The 18,379-nt window shown below is 39.7% G+C and overlaps 1 protein-coding gene across 1 annotated transcript; it reads left to right on the top strand.

Annotated features, from left to right (window-relative positions):
• The first annotated feature begins 5,357 nt into the window (after nt 1–5,357).
• CHMP2B (charged multivesicular body protein 2B) lies at nt 5,358–13,744 on the top strand. Its single transcript, XM_042460357.1, has 5 exons — nt 5,358–5,737; nt 6,181–6,375; nt 7,737–7,839; nt 11,542–11,648; nt 11,815–13,744. The coding sequence occupies exons 2-5, from the start codon at nt 6,199–6,201 to the stop codon at nt 11,926–11,928; spliced, it is 501 nt and encodes a 166-aa protein (XP_042316291.1). The 5' UTR covers nt 5,358–5,737; nt 6,181–6,198; the 3' UTR covers nt 11,929–13,744.
• The last annotated feature ends 4,635 nt before the right edge of the window (nt 13,745–18,379 follow it).

The following is an 18,379-nucleotide window of genomic DNA, read 5'->3' as shown; positions in this document are numbered from 1 at the left end:
GTATTGTTCTTTTTGTGTCTGTTAAGAAAAGTGTAGTTCTTAAAACAGGGCTTCAGACCTGTGGCCCTGAAGATCTTAGTGAATTACTATTGCCATCATCCCCCACCTCATCCAGTTGCCAGGTTGGATGAGGCTGATTGGAACTGAACTCCATCAACTTCTGCCCACAAATTCACGAACCCTAATTCAAAGAAGACTTCATTAAAAGGAATTGCAGTGCTTATAGTAATCATGATACTATTGTAGTCCTGAATTTTCAGGTGTGCCAGAGGGCTCCTCCCCCCCCCCCCCACACACACTCCCCAGAATATCTGAAGAAAAATTGTATTAAATATTGATTAGGAAAGTTTCTTCGTTCCATTCATAATGCGTGCTTAAAATCAATGAACCTCAGATAAGTACTGCTGTCAGGAATCTGACAGATCCTACCATGAAAGTTATTATTATGTTATTCTGCTTGCTGTTTTATTTCTGTGTGTACTGCTATTATTTTTTGCATTATAGAAACATAAAAGAACGTAAGAGGGTTTTTGGTTGTATAGTAGTTGGGATTTATGGTGCTTGTGCAAAGTAAGGTAGTTGCTTAGCTAAATAATGAACAGATGTGAATTACCAGCATTCACCAGTGCCAGCTATGTGAGCAGCTTGAAAGGACTTGAAAGAGATATTAGGAAAAGAGCAGGAGATGAATAACTCTGGCTGTAGAAATGTTTTAGTTTATGAACAAATGAGAAGAAAGCCCACGAACATGTGGTGTAGGTACATCGCTAACTGTATGGGTGTATCTTGGGAATATGGTAGTTCTGTCTACAGAAGCCATACAGTTAACTTGAATAAATTTCAAGAGTAATTGTCAAATTCAGATGTTGGAATAACTATTCATTCAGGCTTATCCTTGGTGGAAACATGGATTTTATTTTCTGTTCGTATTGCTCTTTTCTGGTTTATTCGAAATTGTTGTTGGTAGTTGAAAAGTTATCCAGCATTTGCTTCTGGCTGTAATACTTAGTTATAGGGTCCAATTCAGGAATATTTCTGAAATGAAGGCCATCCCTGCGTTGTTCTCCACCATGGCCAAAACTTGTATGCTCCATCATAACCTCTTCAGTCAACCTTTGATAGATATCGATAGTTGCCCTGGTAGTCTGAGTTACTTCATCCAATAAACTGATTTTCTGGGTCCCCCCCCCCCCGCCAGATATTTTCTTACTATACGTGGGGATACATTCCTTTTGAAAGCTTAACGTTCCCTAACAAATAGATTTCCTATGTAGATAGGCAGCTGGAGGGGGAAATATATTCCTAAAACTATGTTCCAGTCTATAGAAGAGAAAATAATGATGTTTTCACAAATTAATGTGGTTATAAAACCCACGTCTGTCAGCAGCCGTAACACATTGGGCCTTAAAATTCGAAATTTCTAGGAGAAAGCAAGGCTGCTGACTCTGCTTCCACCTTCCTTCACTTAACACTCTTAATTACAGGCCCCAGTCCTGATCAGGTAGACTGATAGATTTTCCTCTTCTTTACCAAAATATATCTGTGCTGGCCACAATGGATTGTCAATTGTTCTGTGGTTCTTCTGAAAACGGGTGTTCTAGGTGACAGTGTTGCATTATTCTTATTTCCCATACTCTTCACTCCCCAAGATAATTGCTCATTTGTTTTAATACATTTAGGAATTGTACACATGAGAGAACATAGCAGGTATACATACTCCTTAACATTTATTAAGACTTTTCCTGTCCATTCCTTTTATTGAGAAAATAATTTCAAATGAGAATGACTTAGAATGGTGACTAGGAAACTAATCTTTCAAGAAGGATTAATGTAAGCTCTAAAAATAAACCTGTGGTAGCAGTTCATGCCTTATTCATTTTTTTTTCTTTTTACAGTCTAGAATCTAGATTGTGAGAAGCATCAGCATTGTCCTTTTGTTACTGGTGGTTGTTTTTAGATTGTGGAAACAAGATGGAAGCTTACTTTTGGGAATGTTTCATTTTCAAAAGAAATGGGATTTTTAATAGAAAAAGACTGATCATCTCTGTACAAGCTAGAGAAAAAAATATCTGTCTTCTGAACAACTCCAAATAAATTATTTTTGCTTTATTATATACTATTTTGAAATGGCCCCCGGCATACCTCCTCCCTCCACACACACAGACTATACTTTTTCATTGACAGAATAGATAAATGTAATCCTGACTGGCAGCCCTATAATTTAAAAACTTTATTCCATCTATAAACTATAGTTCTGCCTTCAGTTCATGAAACTGTGGCTTGTTTTCCTTGTAGAAGGAGTGGAGATTGATAGCTAGCCTACAAAGTTTGATGTTTCTATGGTATAAAAGGATTTCTAATAAAATTCTAGAAATATTCAGTAGAATCCAATTGCTTAACTTATAGCTAATGAGAAAAAAACAATTATGTAGATGGGAATTCCAACTTTGTTTCAAAATGTTCTAGATAAACAAACATATACAATAAAAAGTACATATGGCTACTGAAAACTTGAATTTAATGTACAGTCACCCCTCTGTTTTTGCCAGGGATCCGTTCCAGACCTCTCCCAGCGATAACAAATTTGCCTATATTCAACCCCATTGGATTGAATGGTGGTGCGTGCCTACAGGCACCCGCACATGCACACCCCATTTTATCCCCCTCCGTTTGTCGCCCGCGAACGAACAAGGGACACAGACTTCAAGTCTGCGAAAACAAGTCCCTTGTTCCATATTCTTGTACTGTATATATTTTTTCTGTGGTAATGAAAGCAACCCAACCTGAAATATTTGAACTATCCGGCGCCTAAAAGAGTAAGAGTAATATTGAAAACGTTTCATTCCACTAGGACAAATGATATTGTACCCAGAGGTACTTGGGATATTGGAACTAAAAGCAGTTTGTGTGTGTGTCTTCAAGTTGTTTCCAACTTATGGCAACCCTATCATGGATATTTTCTTGGCAAGACTTGTCTGGGGGAGGAGGGTGCTTTTGTCTTCCTCCAAGGCTGAGAGAGTGTGACTTGCCCAAGGTCACCCAGTGGGTTTTCATGGCTGAACAGGTATTTGAACCCTGGTCTCTAGTCCAACTCTCAAACCACTATACCACACTGGCTCTCTTCAAGACTTTTTGCAGAATGTTGAAACTAGAACAGCTTAAAAACATACAAAACATCAAAATTTATACAAGTTATTTCAAAAATCATTTTGTCTACAGAATTAAAACCATTTAAATATTCATTAAAGTCAGGATATTAAAAACCAAAATATGCACCATTGCCCATTGCAGTTAATTCTGTAAAGCCTGTTAGAATAGGAAGGTTTATACTTAGTGATGCAGGGAGGGAAACTATGGAAGGCGTTCGAAAGTCTGAGAGCAGCCACTATGAAGGCTCACACCCTTTTAGCTATCAAATGTACCTGAGAAGAGTAATTGTTTTTCTGCAAGGAGAGAATTCAGAGCTGGTTGCAGAACTAGTTTCACAAGAGGTAGATAATCTTGGAACCATATGAACAGTAGTGCTACTATTTAGTCAACTAGAAAGACAACAGAAATCCAGTACAGTAAATCCTTGGTATCCACTGCGTTTTGGTTCCAGGATCCTCTGTGGATAACAAAATCCATAGACGCTCAAGTCCCATTACATACAGTGACCTAGTAAAATGGTGTCCTATATATAAAGTGGTAAAATCAAATTTTCCTTTTTGGAATTTATGGCCCGTTCCGCACAGGCGTAAAGTGCGTCCTGGGGATGTACTAGGGTTAGGGAAAGTGCGTGCCTTTCGCACGCACCTAACCCTAGTACGTCCCCAGGACATACAAAATGGCGGCGCCCTATACACATAGGCGCCGCCAGTATGACGTCACGAACACGCCGCCTCCAAACGGGGCAGTGTGGACGTGATGTATTCATGCCGCACGAAGGCGCATAAAGCGCCCTTTCCATGGCGCTAGAAGGAGCTCCAAAATGGAGCTCCTTCCATGATTTGTGTCGCTGACACAGCCTTTAGATGGCTGCGCCAGCGACGCAAGGGAGAAAGGGGCCGAGCGGCCCCTTTCTCCTCCTCCCCGCTGCCACCGGGTGTCCTTGGGGCTTGAAGCCCCAAGGATACCCCTTTCCAGACCGCGTGGAAGCGGCCTTTTGCCGCTTCCACGCGGCCTGGAAAGCGGCGGATCGGGGCCTCAGAGGCTGCCACGGCAGCTGAGGCCCTGATCCAGCGGGGAAAGGAGCGCCTGCAGGCCGCCCCAAAGGGGCGGTCTGTAACACTCCAAAATTTTTTAAAATATTTTCAAGCCATGGATGGTTGAATCAGTGGATTAAAAATGTGAATATGAAGGGCCAACCGAGTTGCATATGTTTTACTGCTGACATTATGCTGGATTTCAGTCTACCATTACAATTCTATGCTGATGTCTTTAGAAATTTAGTTTTTAATTTGATCGTTCTTGTTTCTATAAACTGACAAAACAGGTCCTAGATTTCATAGTTCAGCAGCTTCCAGATCCATATGTAAGGGGGGGGGGGGGGATGACTAAGGGGTTGTACAGACAACCTGTTAAGGGGTGGCTCTGTGTTATCCCTGGAAGCGCTTGGTTGGGGACACGGCAGCTGCACGCCACACCCCCAACCCGGTACAAATAGGAGCTGTAAAACACAGCTCCTATTTGTGTCCTAGAATGAGTGCCATAAGGGCCACAGTGTGGCCTTGTGATGCCCGTCGTGCACAGTGCTGTGTAACCGCTGCACACAGTGGACGTCATTGGGGTGCACCCTGTGTAAGCAAGCACACACACTGGTTTCCTTTATATATCTGTGAGAGAGGACCTCCCACTTAACACAATTTCAACATTTTGAGGAAGTTTAGAACCTTCCAAGAGGTACTGTAGTATTTCTGAAAAATTGTAGTCCATACTGTATTGTATTTTCCAGTAGTGCCTAGAGATGCCAAAAACTGAACCTGGGATCTTCTGCTTGCAAATTGGGCTTTAGTCTTTCTGCTTACAGTACATGGCAAAGTTTTGTCAGTCTTAAAAGGAATTCAGTCTCTATACTGAAAGCTGCACAGAAAAGAAAGTGCAATTGTAGTTGTTCCTAGTAATGTGTAGGAGAAATCTCAAAATTATGGTGTGTGTGTAATGCTCATTTTTCATAAAGTTGACCCAACCTGACTTATCTAGGCTGTTCATAGAACCTGCCTTATAAAATTGTGTGTGTGTGTATGTACACACACACACACACACACACAGAGAGAGAGAGAGAGAGAGAGAGAGAGAATTCTCCAAAATGCTACCAGGCCACCTTTCTCTTTCCTTCATCCCCTCCCTTTTTTAATATAGTAAGCAATAATATGCATTCTATTTTAAAAAAAAAAACATTTCTTTAGTTGTGTTGTATATCTTTAGCACAGTTTTATGACACTACAATGAATTTGGAGTTGTAATTCTTTAATTTAAGATGCTAGTACAAATTCTGTAATAAAATGCTATAATTGACTGCCAAGTCTTATGAATTGGAAACATGTCTGTGTTCAAGATGTTGATGATATTATTAAAGAAAGGGAAACATGTTTTCATCCAATAAACTATAGTGCCTCTCCATATTTCTTATATCTGTGGGATTGACTAAATATTTTATGTCTCAGATATAATTAAAGAACAGAATAAAGAGCTAAGAGGTACACAGAGGGCTATAGTGAGAGATCGAGCAGCTCTGGAGAGACAGGAAAAACAACTGGTGAGTATATCAAGGAATCTTTCTTCATCTTTCATAAGTAACATGACTAAAGTGATTGTGGAAAAGAGCAAAAATACAATTTATTTCCTGTGTTGGCGAGTTTTTTTTATTTTCAAATGATTTCCCACTTTTCCTGAAGGAGGATTGTCACTTGTCTAAAATTAATTTGTTTTTAAAAGATTTAACATGTTATTAATATATCAATCAGAATATAAAAGAGAGAGTGGAAGTTATTATTCTTTCAGTGTACTGTATCATCCTATTTTTTAACAGAACTTATCGAAGCGTATTTTTAGATGTTTGTAATTTTATAAAAAATAAAAAAGATTGATCATGTTGATGGTCTACGTGTATTGCCATTTACTGAAAAAATTATAACATTAATGCTGAAAAAAATTTAAAAGCACATACAGCATAAACACAGCATTCTTTTTAACAAATAGGAGTTGGAAATCAAGAAAATGGCTAAAACAGGAAACAAAGAAGCATGTAAGGTTCTTGCAAAACAGCTTGTGCAGCTGAGAAAACAGAAGACTCGAACCTATGCTGTTAGTTCAAAAGTTACATCCATGTCAACTCAAACAAAACTGATGAATTCGCAGATGAAGATGGCAGGAGCAATGTCAACTACAGCAAAGGTATGCAGTTTACCCTAAATACCCAAGCCCTGTTCATGGGACGTTCTTTGTAATTGACAGAGGTATTGTGTAGAATTCAAAAAATAATGTTTTGTTAAATATAAAACTACCACATTTGTAGTTTACAGCAAAGATTGTGGTGACTTTTACAGATTGTGCTTGTCTAAAGAAGCTAAACTAAAGTGTGGCTGGCCAATATAGTAAGAGATAACAATATGTGACCCTTTGAAAAGGTACAGTGCGATGCACAGGTGCACCTTATGTGGCTTTCAGCTTAAGCTGAAAGCCACACCGGAATAAGGCTCTGCTCGTCCAGAAGGGATAATGGCACATGCACTGTGATGCCACATGCACAAGCCCCATGTATTCTAATGGGGCTTGAGAATATGCAGAATTCCCTTTACGCAGAGAAGTCTGAAATGGATCCCTGCGTAAGGGAAGGGACCCCTGTATTTGGACAACTTCACAAATACGTTTGTGGGGAACATTTCCCTGTTTTCCTCCATTTGAATCTACAGTCCTCCCCCATGAATATGGAAAAATCGCAAATAACTCCACCCCCCATTTAGAGGCCAGTTAAAGCAAAGAGTGAGCAGGGGAAGAGGAGCAGCTCTGTGTGCTCCTTTTTTTCCACCCTCCTGTCCCTTTAATTGGCTCCTGCCCCTTCTTTGCCCCAATCCTTTCCCTGGACAGCTCAAGGAGAGGATTGGGGAGGAGAAGGCAAGAGGTGCCTTGGTCCCTCCGAGACCTTTTGCCTCATCATCCTTTCCCTAGGAAAGCCAAGGAGAGGATCAGGGAGGAGAAGGGTCTTGGGGGGCAGTGCATCTCCTGCCTTCACTTCCCGATCTCTCCCTGGGCTGGCCAAGGAGAGATCAGGCATGGAAAGGTAGGAGGAATGCCCACATTAGCAGCCTTGACCTCGTGACTAATTGAAACTGTGAGTCTCAAAACCGTGAATATAGAGAGCTGACTGTAGTTCCTTTCTTTCACTCTGTTTTACAACTGAAATGAAGAAGCACTGTGTAGTCCTGTTTTTAACTATGTGTCCATGGAAATAGTATAAGCACATCAGTTTCAGAAACAGCTATTAGCAAATGTTGAAAAATCAAAAAAGTCAGAAAAATCAGCTAGTCTTATATGACCAGAAGAATTGATTGGTACACAGTGGTGCATTTTAGTGTACCAGGTTTTATAGTTTTTGATGTTCATGTACTGTAAGATTATGTGTGCCAAATTATACATGGAACAGACATTCTTTACAAGTTAAGAATTTTCTTCACAATATTTTGAAAATCTGTAAATGATTCTCTATTTGTATTGTAGCATTTGCATGTTCTTAAGTCTAAATTGTATATTGCTAGACAATGCAAGCTGTTAATAAAAAGATGGATCCACAAAAGACATTGCAAACTATGCAGAACTTCCAGAAAGAAAACATGAAAATGGAAATGACAGAAGAAATGAGTGAGTTAATGAATATTATGTTTAAAAGATCCCCTAGTTCTTTATTGACTACAGTGTCAAATTGGGTTAATGGATTTCTGTTTAAATTACTTTGGTTGAAATTATTAATTATCTGTACAGAGGTTGTGTGTGTCACATGTTAACTTATGATGACCCTGTCAATTTCATAGAGTTTTCTTAGACAAAGAATATTCAGAGGTGGTTTTGCCAATTGCTTCTGGAATATAGCCTATAGCACTTGTTATTTGTTGACTGTCTCTCATCCAAGTACTAAACAGACCTGACCCTGTTGGGCTTCTAAGCTCATACACAATCTGGTGCCTTGGTTTGTACATAGCTTAGTTTTCCTTAGGAGTGAAAGAGATAGGCAAAATAAAGAGGAATCTAGCTGCTTTGAAGGTTGGGTGTTAATATGACATGCCTCCAAAGCAAGTGGAAACTGAAACAAAGCTATGTTTTAAAAAGGCTGTCAAGACGGATCTCTCCTCCAACAGGCCTTTTCTGAATTGCTAACCCGGCCTGAATTGTCCCTTTGAATATGCTGTAGCCCTAGTGGCTCACGCGTGTTTATTTTAATGTATGCTTTTAACAGTTAATTGTTTAATTTGATGTTTTAGGGGAGAGTGAGAATTATTGGGACATGGGGGTTTGTATGTATCTTTTAATCTCTAAACTGCCTCAATTGTCATCGACAGAGAGGCAGGATATCAATAAAGTATTATTATTAGTATTATTATTATTATTTATGTTTTGGGATTGAAAACCACAGCAAAAAGAAGCTGGGATACTCCATCTTTGCCTGGAAAATGTGCATCTTCACACTTGCATATCTAGTGCAGGGCTGTGACAAAGCAAGAAAGTGAAAGTGCAACAACTCAAATGGATGCAGTCGCACCATGCACAAAACAGATATTCCATCAGGGGGGCGTGGGGTAAAGTGGCATTTAGGACGAGGCTCCATTATTGTGCTTTGCCAGTGTATCATTCACACACCGATTCCCTGTATGGGTGGAGCATCACATGTGTGAATGTATGGCCAATCAGAGGGATGGCCATGCAATGGGATGGCAGCTGAGCAGGACCTAAGAGGTACTTGGAGGTCACAGGAGGTGTGTTTCTGCATGGTGCACAACAAGTGAGGAGACAACAAAAAAAAATTTACCCATCGGCGCAGCTTGATGCCGTGCCAAGAAGTCTTCCTGTGGGTATTCAGCCCACCTTGGAAGTAAGCTATGCAGACTGCGAGGTTTCAACCCACTTTCAGAAAAAGCAGGATTGAGCCGCTTTTTCCAGCTTGTCTACTTCAGCCCTAATTTATTAACAATAATAAGTACATTTCTATACCGCTTATCAATAAACAAGCACTCCCTAAGCGGTTTACAATGAGTAAGCCAATTGCCCCCAACCAGCTGGGTACTCATTTTACCAGCCTATGAAAGGATGGAAGGTGAGTGGTCCTTGGAGCCATCCTCTAGGATCAAACTTACAACTTTGTGGTTGCAGTATTGGCATTTAATCACTGCACCACCAGGGCTCCTTTGTATGTGTGTGTGTTTCAAGTTTTCCTTGGGCTACAATGGCATAAGGAACAGAGAATGTTTAAATGGACAGCCAAGGAAAAGGTGACCAAGGGGCTGAATAGACAGTCCATTTGAGCCTGGTTGGGGCTGTCTTGGAGGTGTGGCGTTGAGATGTTCCCTGCCCCCAAACAGAAAAGAAGCCGGACCAGTAATTACATGCCAGCCGGCTTCTCTCCCACTTAGGGGCATGGTGCTTAGATGCCACTTTCCCCACTGCCAGCTTTTCCAAGGGAAAGAAGCCGCTCCTTTTCTCAAACAGCTGGCTTTTCCAAGGGAAAGGAGCAGATCTTATCCCACTCCTTTTTGGGGTGGAATCTGGCTGGATTGAGACCGGGCATCTGTTTGCCCTGGCCCCAATCCAGCCTAGAAAGAGCAGCTCTAACCCACCCCTTTTGAGCTGTCTGTATCCCCCCTCCTACAACATAGTAGTTGGGAGAGAGCTGTTCAGACCCTTAAAGTCCTGCCCTGCCCTACCCTGTAAGTTTCAGAAGAATGTGTGAGACACTTAAACCTTTACTCTCACATAAATACTGTCTTTTCAAATGAAGTTCCCCAGCTTCCAGAGATCAGTGGCTTCAGATATTACATAAAGGCTAGTGCAATTTTTAAAATATAATTGGAGCAGCCAAACATAATAGTATGGGCACAGAGTTACTTTGCACAAGATGTGCCAGCATCTTTTGTGAAACAGGTCTCTCCAGCTGTACTCTGCCTAATTGGTTATCATAAAGCAGAAATGTAACTCATGGAAAAGAGGTAGTTGGTTGCTCTGTAAAGCAGAATCTTTTTAGGTATAATACAGTGATTAATCCTCTCTAGTCTTACCCATTCCTGTTCTGTTTTCATGCATCCACACACCTGCTACATTTATGCTACATAATAACCATGTGTGATGCTGCTGTACTGCATGTAGCAGTGGTTACTGTTACTTTCCTGATTATTCATGCCTATCTTCTTGAATTGTTGCTGAATCTCAGTAAGATATTCCTAGCTCAATACACACACACACACACACACACACACACACACACTATATCTATATATATCTATATATCTGTCTATCTAAATAGATAGATAGCTAGGTAGATATATCTATAGATCCCTGTAGATATAGATATATAGGAATAAGATCAAACGTGTTTATGTGCCTGCAAAGAGATTGCAAGAGCAAGGAAATTTGAGCACAGTTCAGGCTAATGCTAAACGCACTTTTCCCCAACCTATATTTAAGATGCTTTAGACCACAGCTATTAGAATCTCTAACTATTGGTTGAGGCTGATATCTAAAATAGTCTAAAATATAGGGAAACAGCCAAATTGGGGAAGTTGGTGCTAAAGCATAAGTTTAGCTTTAGGGAAATGAATCTGCACAGGCCTCATGCTCATGTGTTCTTCTTTCGCACACAAAAATACATTTGCTTTCATTTTAAAAGTGTTTTCTGGAACATCTGAATTCTCAGAACTGTGGTTTGCTGTGGATGATAAACTAAAAGCTATAAAGATAAACTTTGGAGTGGAACAGACCACCTGGAAGCTGCTCCTTCCAAAGGTGGATTGGGGCCACGGCAACCACACATCATGACTTCAAGCCACGTGAAAAAGGAGCGGCAAAGAGCCTCTCCTTTTTGCATTGGCTAAAAGCCAGCTTTCCAGCTGTGCTGCAGCCAGAAGCTGTTCCAGCAGCGTATAAATGCCTCACCACCAGAGTATTTTGAAGCTGGCTGCTGTGTGGACAGCCAGCCAGCTTCCAGACTTCTTGGGGGTGTGCGGTGTATAAACACCATGCCACCAGGAGGCCGGCTTTTAGAGCCAGTCTGTTCTGCCTCTTTGTTATGACATTGTGGCTTGTTAACTTCTCCTGACTATGCTAAATAGCTAATAATAATGGAGGTTTCCTTGCTGTTATGATTCCTGGCTGTGTGAAAATAGTTGCTTACCATTGGTCAGGGCAAATATTCTACTAGGCAAAGAAACCATAAATGCTGGATAAATCCTAATGCTCTATAAACTAAGTAAACTACAAAAACACTGCATGCTGGAAAATAAAAGTGGTATGTGATAGTGAGATACAGTAGTACTGTTACTGTACTCACAGGCCTCTGGTTTTTATTTTTCTTTCAAGTCAATGACACCTTGGATGATATCTTCAATGATTCTGATGAAGAACAGGAAAGTCAGGATATTGTGAATCAAGTCCTTGATGAAATTGGAATTGAAATATCTGGAAAGGTATGAAGAAATTATCTCCCCCTGTCCTTCAGAAGTAATCTCCCCTTGCTTTTACACTTGAAACAGCCTTTGTAGCAGCTCTCTTTTTGCCTTTATGTTCTGTCATCACAAATGGTCTATATCCTGCTTGCCTAAATAAAGGTTTTCTTCATTTTTCTTTTAATAGATGGCCAAGGCTCCATCAGCTGCCAGAGGCATGCCATCTGCATCCACGTCCCAAAGTGCCACAATTTCAGATGAAGAGATTGAACGGCAGCTCAAAGCCCTGGGAGTAGATTAACCTTATAGTGACATGCAGCCTGCCTTCTACAATCACTCCAGTGTCGGGATACACATGAACATCCGACACAGGCTTCAATAAAAACCAAATTCCCTTGCAAACCTTGCATAAGCCTTTACTGGTTACAGTAAACTCTAAGAACAGTTGGAAAAGCTATAGTTACACTTTATTGAAAAGAATAATGTCAAGTGTGTGAAAAGTGCAGAATTTGAATACATTTGACCAAATTTGGATCTACTGTAAATGGGAGCATCAATTACATGTGATCTAAATTTGGATTGGTTACGTTCAACATTTTTTCACCAAAAAGCATCTCACTCAAAGAATTCTGCATTTTCCTTTGGGTTTCTGAATTTACACAAAGCCTTTCTGGAGACACTTGAGTTACATCTCTATTTCAAGTACACTAAGACTTCTTAATTTATGACATGACTTTAAATGAAACCTCATATTCTTTTTCAGTTGGAAGGTGACAGTTATCAACTTCAAGTGAAGGGCAGCCTTTCATAAGCGCCTTCTTTGAACATATTCTTTATTCAGCCTTGTGTTAAATTATACAGTATGTATACTTCTAACATAGTCCAGGATCTTGGTACAATACTGCTGTTCCATTATTGAAACCTTTCTGGGTGCAAAGTTGTAGTCTACCAGTATTGTGTGCTAGCAAAATTGGTTGCAAGGAGAGTACTGAATAACTTTCATTGTACTGTAACATACCTAACTTGAAGAGAAGTCTGTGCCTTTGTGTACATAGTGCTTGGTTTCTTTTAACCTTTGAATTGTGAAAAATGTAATGTTAAGCCATTATCTCAACTATATAGCACTGAAGTTATGTGAACTCAACTGCAGTTGCTGCTACAAACTGCAAATTACTTCAAAAGCTGGAGATAGCATCTTTTTCCTGAAATAGCATCTGCATATACTGCTATGCAGCATTTTTCATTGAATAAGTATTAACTTTGAAAATATACTTCATTGTCCAATGTAATATTTATGTTCTGTGTTAAGTCAAGTTCTTACACACTCACTGGAATGATGTGTCCTTTCTTATTCAAAGTTAATAGGTTTACTTGGATTTAAATTGCTCCTAATATAGTAAAATAGTGGGTATCTTGATGTAATATAGGAAATATAATTCATATTGTCTGTGTTTCAACATTACAGCAAGATTGGGAAATGCATTATGGAGCTAACACTAATCGTGTAAATGCAAATTACCAAGAAAATGACTGCTGGTTGTCACTGAACAGGACAAAGCAATTACTGTGACTATTATCACCTGACCATGTACTACGTTTGAACAAAACATCAACAATATTTGTGAGCCTAAGGTCTCATGTTAGAATAGAATTATAATTTTTCTTGTTCAAGAAATGGTCAAAGTAGTCTCTAATACATATATAATTGGGTTTTGTAATTATATATATAAAAAAGTTTATATGGCACTATGGTACTTTGAGTAAGTTTTCCTTTTTACAGATTTTGTAAAAATCAAATAAAAGCATTTTACTCCTCCAGTGCCATGTTCATTTGATAGATATGATATATTACTGGAAAAAAACAGCTTAAACGCTTTCAGTAATCAAAGAATTAGGCTGCAATCTTACACTGCTTACCTCAGAACACACACCACTAATCTCAGTGGAATTTACTTTTAAGTAGACTTGTATAGAATTGTGTTGTAAAGGAAGCATAACAAAACTTTCTTTTTAAATTAAGGCTGATATGTATATGATAAAGACAAGTAATCATTTCTCACCTGTGTTCATAACCCTGCTATTAACCAAGAGTTCTAAAATAAATGAGGTGAAAAATATATGGACTCTTTCAGAAGGTTCTGTGTACATCAGTAGAAAGTAGTATAACCCTAGTTACATTGATACAGCTACACCAGTACAGCACAGAAATCCAACAGGGCATGGTCCAGGCTTGCAAACCCATTACTATGAGGAAAAGGTTGAGAATAAACTATAGATCAGGGTTGAAGGTACTTGTAGAAACCCATTTCCTTGTTCATCTGTTGACCAGATCTTGTGAAATTTGCTGAAGCTAATTGGAAGCAGTCTTAGTAACCTCAAGCAACATGCTGAAATACTGGTCCAACTGGCCTCATCCTTCACAGCCTTTCTCTAGAATAGTGTGCTTGCATGGTTAAGCTGTTACTGCATGGGACTGAGAGACATATATTCTTTTAACAAGTACAGTGGGCCCTCTCCTTACGCGGGGGATCCGTTCCAGACCCTCCCCGAGTAAGGGAAAATCTGCGTATGCTCGCAACCCATAGGAAACAATGGGATGCATGCACGTGGTGTGTGTGCGCCATTGTTTTATCGTCATGCGGCTTCCGCGTAAGGAAACTGCATATAGTGTGCCCGCATATGGAGCGGGCGCACTGTATTTTTTTTTAATGAACAACAATAAATCTCCAAATTCCTTTTGCATGGGACAGAAAGAAGGAATGACTGGTGGGACAGAGAAAGCGCCATAAGAGAACTGAAGCAAATATTCCTTTGGTAGGATTTGCAGTCCTCTAAATAAGTCGTAATTCATGGTATTGATTCAAAGTTATAGCCGTGTTAGTCTGTGGAATCCATATGTAGAGAGAGCTTGTAGCACCTTTGAGACTAACTGAAAGAAGTTGGCAACCTGAGTTTTCATAGACCTCAGTCTACATCCTCGAATGCATTTGGAATTGCATCTGAGGAAGTAGACTGAAGTCTGAAAGCTCATGCTGCCAACCTATTTCTTTCAGTTAGTCTCAAAGATGCTACAAGATCTCTCTACATCATGGTTCTGATGCAAACTTTGAAAAATGTCATATGTACCTTAGAGTAGTGCTATTCAGTGGTGTACTGTGGAGTGGTGCTCATCTGAAAGTTTCCAGAAAATAATGGTATCAGTCCCTGACACATTGGAGGGGAAACTGCTGGTCTCCTACATCAGACCGCTTAGGAAGCATGCATTAGACCACAGATTCAATGCAGCCAATAAGATTTGTTTACATTTTGCTTAGTCCTAAGATACACGATGCTAGAAGCTGGGAAAATTGGGAGACCTTTCATAGCATCCTATGGATCTTTCATTGTGAAATGTTGCATCTGAAAAACAAGCAAATTATTTTGGGAAACTATTACCCACATTTATATTCTTAAATGACATCTACATGAAATTCAGTGAAGTGGGTTTTGCCATGTACTCTGCACTTGCTTGTGGCAAAACTGAAAGAAGTTTCAGTAATCATCAAAACAGCAGGTGTTCTGCAATGGAGGAAGAATAGTGAATCTACCTATCCATTTTGTCTACTGAGCATGAATTTGCAAGTCACTTTGGAGAACTAACTTGTGTCTTTTTGCAATGAAAAGGGACAAATATAAAGCTTTAAGTTAATTGTGCTAATGTTTATAGCTATGGTCCATTAGAAGAAAAAAATGTCAAGACATTGACATCATGATCACTTTATTAATGACCACAACATTAGGAAAAGATCAAACTCATTGGAGACTCAAGCTTGGTATAGTTGGCCCTCCATATGAATGGGCTAGCCATCCACCAAATGGAACATCTGTGGATGACCCTGGTCCATTATTGTCAATGGCAGTGTCCACTGACTTTAATGAAACTTGAGGTCCCACTATTTTTGTTATCTGCAGCGGTAAGGGGCCCGGAATGCAATCCCTGCTGATACAGAAGGCCAACTATTATTAAAAGAGTAAAGAAATTTAGACCATGTAACAGTAATTTCAGAATTCAGAAAACAAACATGGTTATTCCAGTGTATGTATAACATCAGTTTCAGTAATTTAAGTGTAATTGTGTGTTTTGAAGTCCAACCTTGGGCAACCCCAAAACAAGCCCACCTTGGAGTTTTCTTGACAAGATTTGTTGAGAGGAAGCTTGCCATTGCCTTTGAGGCTGAGAGAGTGTGACTTCCCTAAACCAGAATTTGAACCCTGGACCTAGTCCAGCACTAAAATTACTATACCATGCTGGCTGGGGGGGGGGGGGGGTTGAGGCGTATACTGAAAATGATACTTGAGCCTGCCTGAAAGGATGTGTCTATGGAAGGCAATAGAACAGAGTATATTTTTAATCAGAGCTGGCTGCATTTCTAATTTCAGATTCTTTAATATAGTGTCACACTTATGAATTTGTCTCATTTCCCCTGGCCCTCAGTATGCCGTTTATAAAATCTTCACATATAAATAGTGTTAAAAATTTCTGTACTTCTAATAGCTGCTCAACAAGCAGATACTTAATAGTTAAAACCCACCTCCTTTCTCATGGCTTTTTCCTTAACCAAGGAATCTTTGCCAAACATTAAATCTAATGGCTGTTAGTTAGAGCATAGGTGCCCTGTGGGGGGCAAAGTTAATATGTATAGCATGGTAGTTTTTGAGACTTTTCATGGAACCATAAAACGAAAACTGAAGCATCAGTCATAAAAATCTGAAAATAGAAACAAATCAAATCAGACTAGGACAAAGAAATTGGTACATATTAATGCATGGGCACTACACATTCTTGGGCTAACAAAAATCCAAGAAGCATACATAATGTGAACATTTCAAACTGGTGGATACCACAAGAAAATATGAGCATCATATAACTTAATAATAAATACCTGTTGTTTTGAAACAATTCTCAGTGTTTTGTTTTTAATCCATTGAACATTACATTGACAAGACAACTTGAAAATGTTTTAATTCATGGTATGTTGTCAGTGGGTTGCAAAGTGCTTGTTTCAGCCAAGCCTCAAACCTCCCTCCTTTGCTGCTGTGACACCGGATAAGATGTGGAGTGCCTGTTAAGTTGGTCCCTTATGAGATGTGCATTGTATATGCAGCTTGCATGATCCTTTCAACTGCTGTTAGAAAGAGTTCATGAAATGGAAACATTCTGGCCTTTCTGTGTAAACCAATGAACAGGTAATTGCTGTGTTGCCTCCAAGGTATGACTCAAAGTAGGATAAGGAACATGTCTTATTGGGCCAATTTCCCTTTGGTAATTGCAAGCTCTTAATCCTCGGTGGGCTTCTCTTAGCAGAAATCAAAATGCAAAGGCAGAGTGAAGTAGTTGGAATATGAATTTAAGAAATGTAGATAATGTCTTCACTATAAGCCTTTTCTACATTAAAATTATGGGCAATATTTTAAGCAGCAGGGGTCTTCACTGTCTTCTAAAGCTCTCTTCATTAGGCCACAGCTGCTTTAAGCAGCTTTTGAGTTAAGGATCCTGTCAACTAGAAGAGGTACTTATCAACTGGCAGATAAGCCTGGCCACAGTAGGAGCTGACAATTGTTTCCGCCTTCCCCCCCCCCCCCCGTTCTTCTGGAAATCTCTTAATTCTTGTAGTCTTTCCCCCCTCCTATGAAATCTCATGCTTGAAGGGGGAGGAATGTGCATTCCGTACCTTAACTTAGCTGCTTTGGTTAATGTCCTTGACACTAATAGAGTGCTGGGATTACAAAGTGGTAGCACAGAGACATCAGCAGAATTTCCTGGTAGCTTTGGGCTTTTAAATCTCCCTTCCATCTCTCACTGTCTGTCCAGATTGATTAAACTGTGGCTTGAAACATGGCATAAATTAAGTCTGCAGGTCTTAACATAAGGTGCAGGGATTTGACTATAGGATCTATGGATCTTCTGAAATGCAGAGTGCAAGTGATATCCTACTCTACCTGCTCAGTAATGAAGAGACTGAATTTGCCAAGAGGAGAGGTCACAGCATATACACTTCCAGTTTCAGCTGTGTTGTTTGAAATGTTTAAGATTATCATTAATGCTGCTGAAATAGTTGCACAGTGATGTGATTGAGCTTATTGTATGTACTTGTTTTTAGTAGCCTGTAACCCCGCTGTTTTTAGTAGCCTGTAACCCCGCTTCGATCCATCGGGAGAGGCGGGGAAACATAAATATATTATTATTATTATTATTATTATTATTATTATCATCATCATCATCATCATCATCATCATCATCATCATCATCATCATTATTATCTGTTAAACAGCTTCTCAAACACAACATTCTATTAAAGAGGTTTTCTTCTACAAAGCCTTCATACTAAAGGTTCCCTGGGCAGTGGGGATATTAGGGAAATATTTTTATGGGTCAAGGGATTAAAGTTTGTCTGCAAGCAGCAGTCACTATATCATGTTGTTTTGTGCCTTGAAGCCAACACTTACTTATGACTACACCACATAGGGTTTTCTTGGCACAAGAGATTACCTGTTGCCCCTAAGGTTAAGAGAGTGTGACCTGCCCAAGATCACCCAAGGAGGTTCCACGGCTGAATGAGGATCTGAGCACTGGTCTCCTGGATGTCTGGTCCAACATTAAGTGACTACACCACACTCTCTGCTCTTGTTACCACATACATGGGATAAATTGATAACTAGTGCCACAAAATAGTTCTTGAGTTGCCACAGGGTTGAGTGAATGAGAGATGGGA

The sequence above is a fragment of the Sceloporus undulatus genome, chromosome 3 (assembly GCF_019175285.1).
Source record: "Sceloporus undulatus isolate JIND9_A2432 ecotype Alabama chromosome 3, SceUnd_v1.1, whole genome shotgun sequence".
NCBI classification, from domain to species: Eukaryota; Metazoa; Chordata; class Lepidosauria; order Squamata; family Phrynosomatidae; genus Sceloporus; species Sceloporus undulatus.
This window is presented reverse-complemented; position numbering and strand designations above follow the sequence as displayed.

Bases quoted from the DNA above. Each gene is read 5' to 3' on its own strand.
- CHMP2B (XM_042460357.1), top strand. From the start codon at position 6,199: ATGGCTAAAACAGGAAACAAAGAAGCATGTAAGGTTCTTGCAAAACAG. The intron at 6,376-7,736 runs GTATGCAGTTTA...GTATATTGCTAG, and splicing joins CAATGTCAACTACAGCAAAG to ACAATGCAAGCTGTTAATAA. The intron at 11,649-11,814 runs GTATGAAGAAAT...TTCTTTTAATAG, and splicing joins GAATTGAAATATCTGGAAAG to ATGGCCAAGGCTCCATCAGC.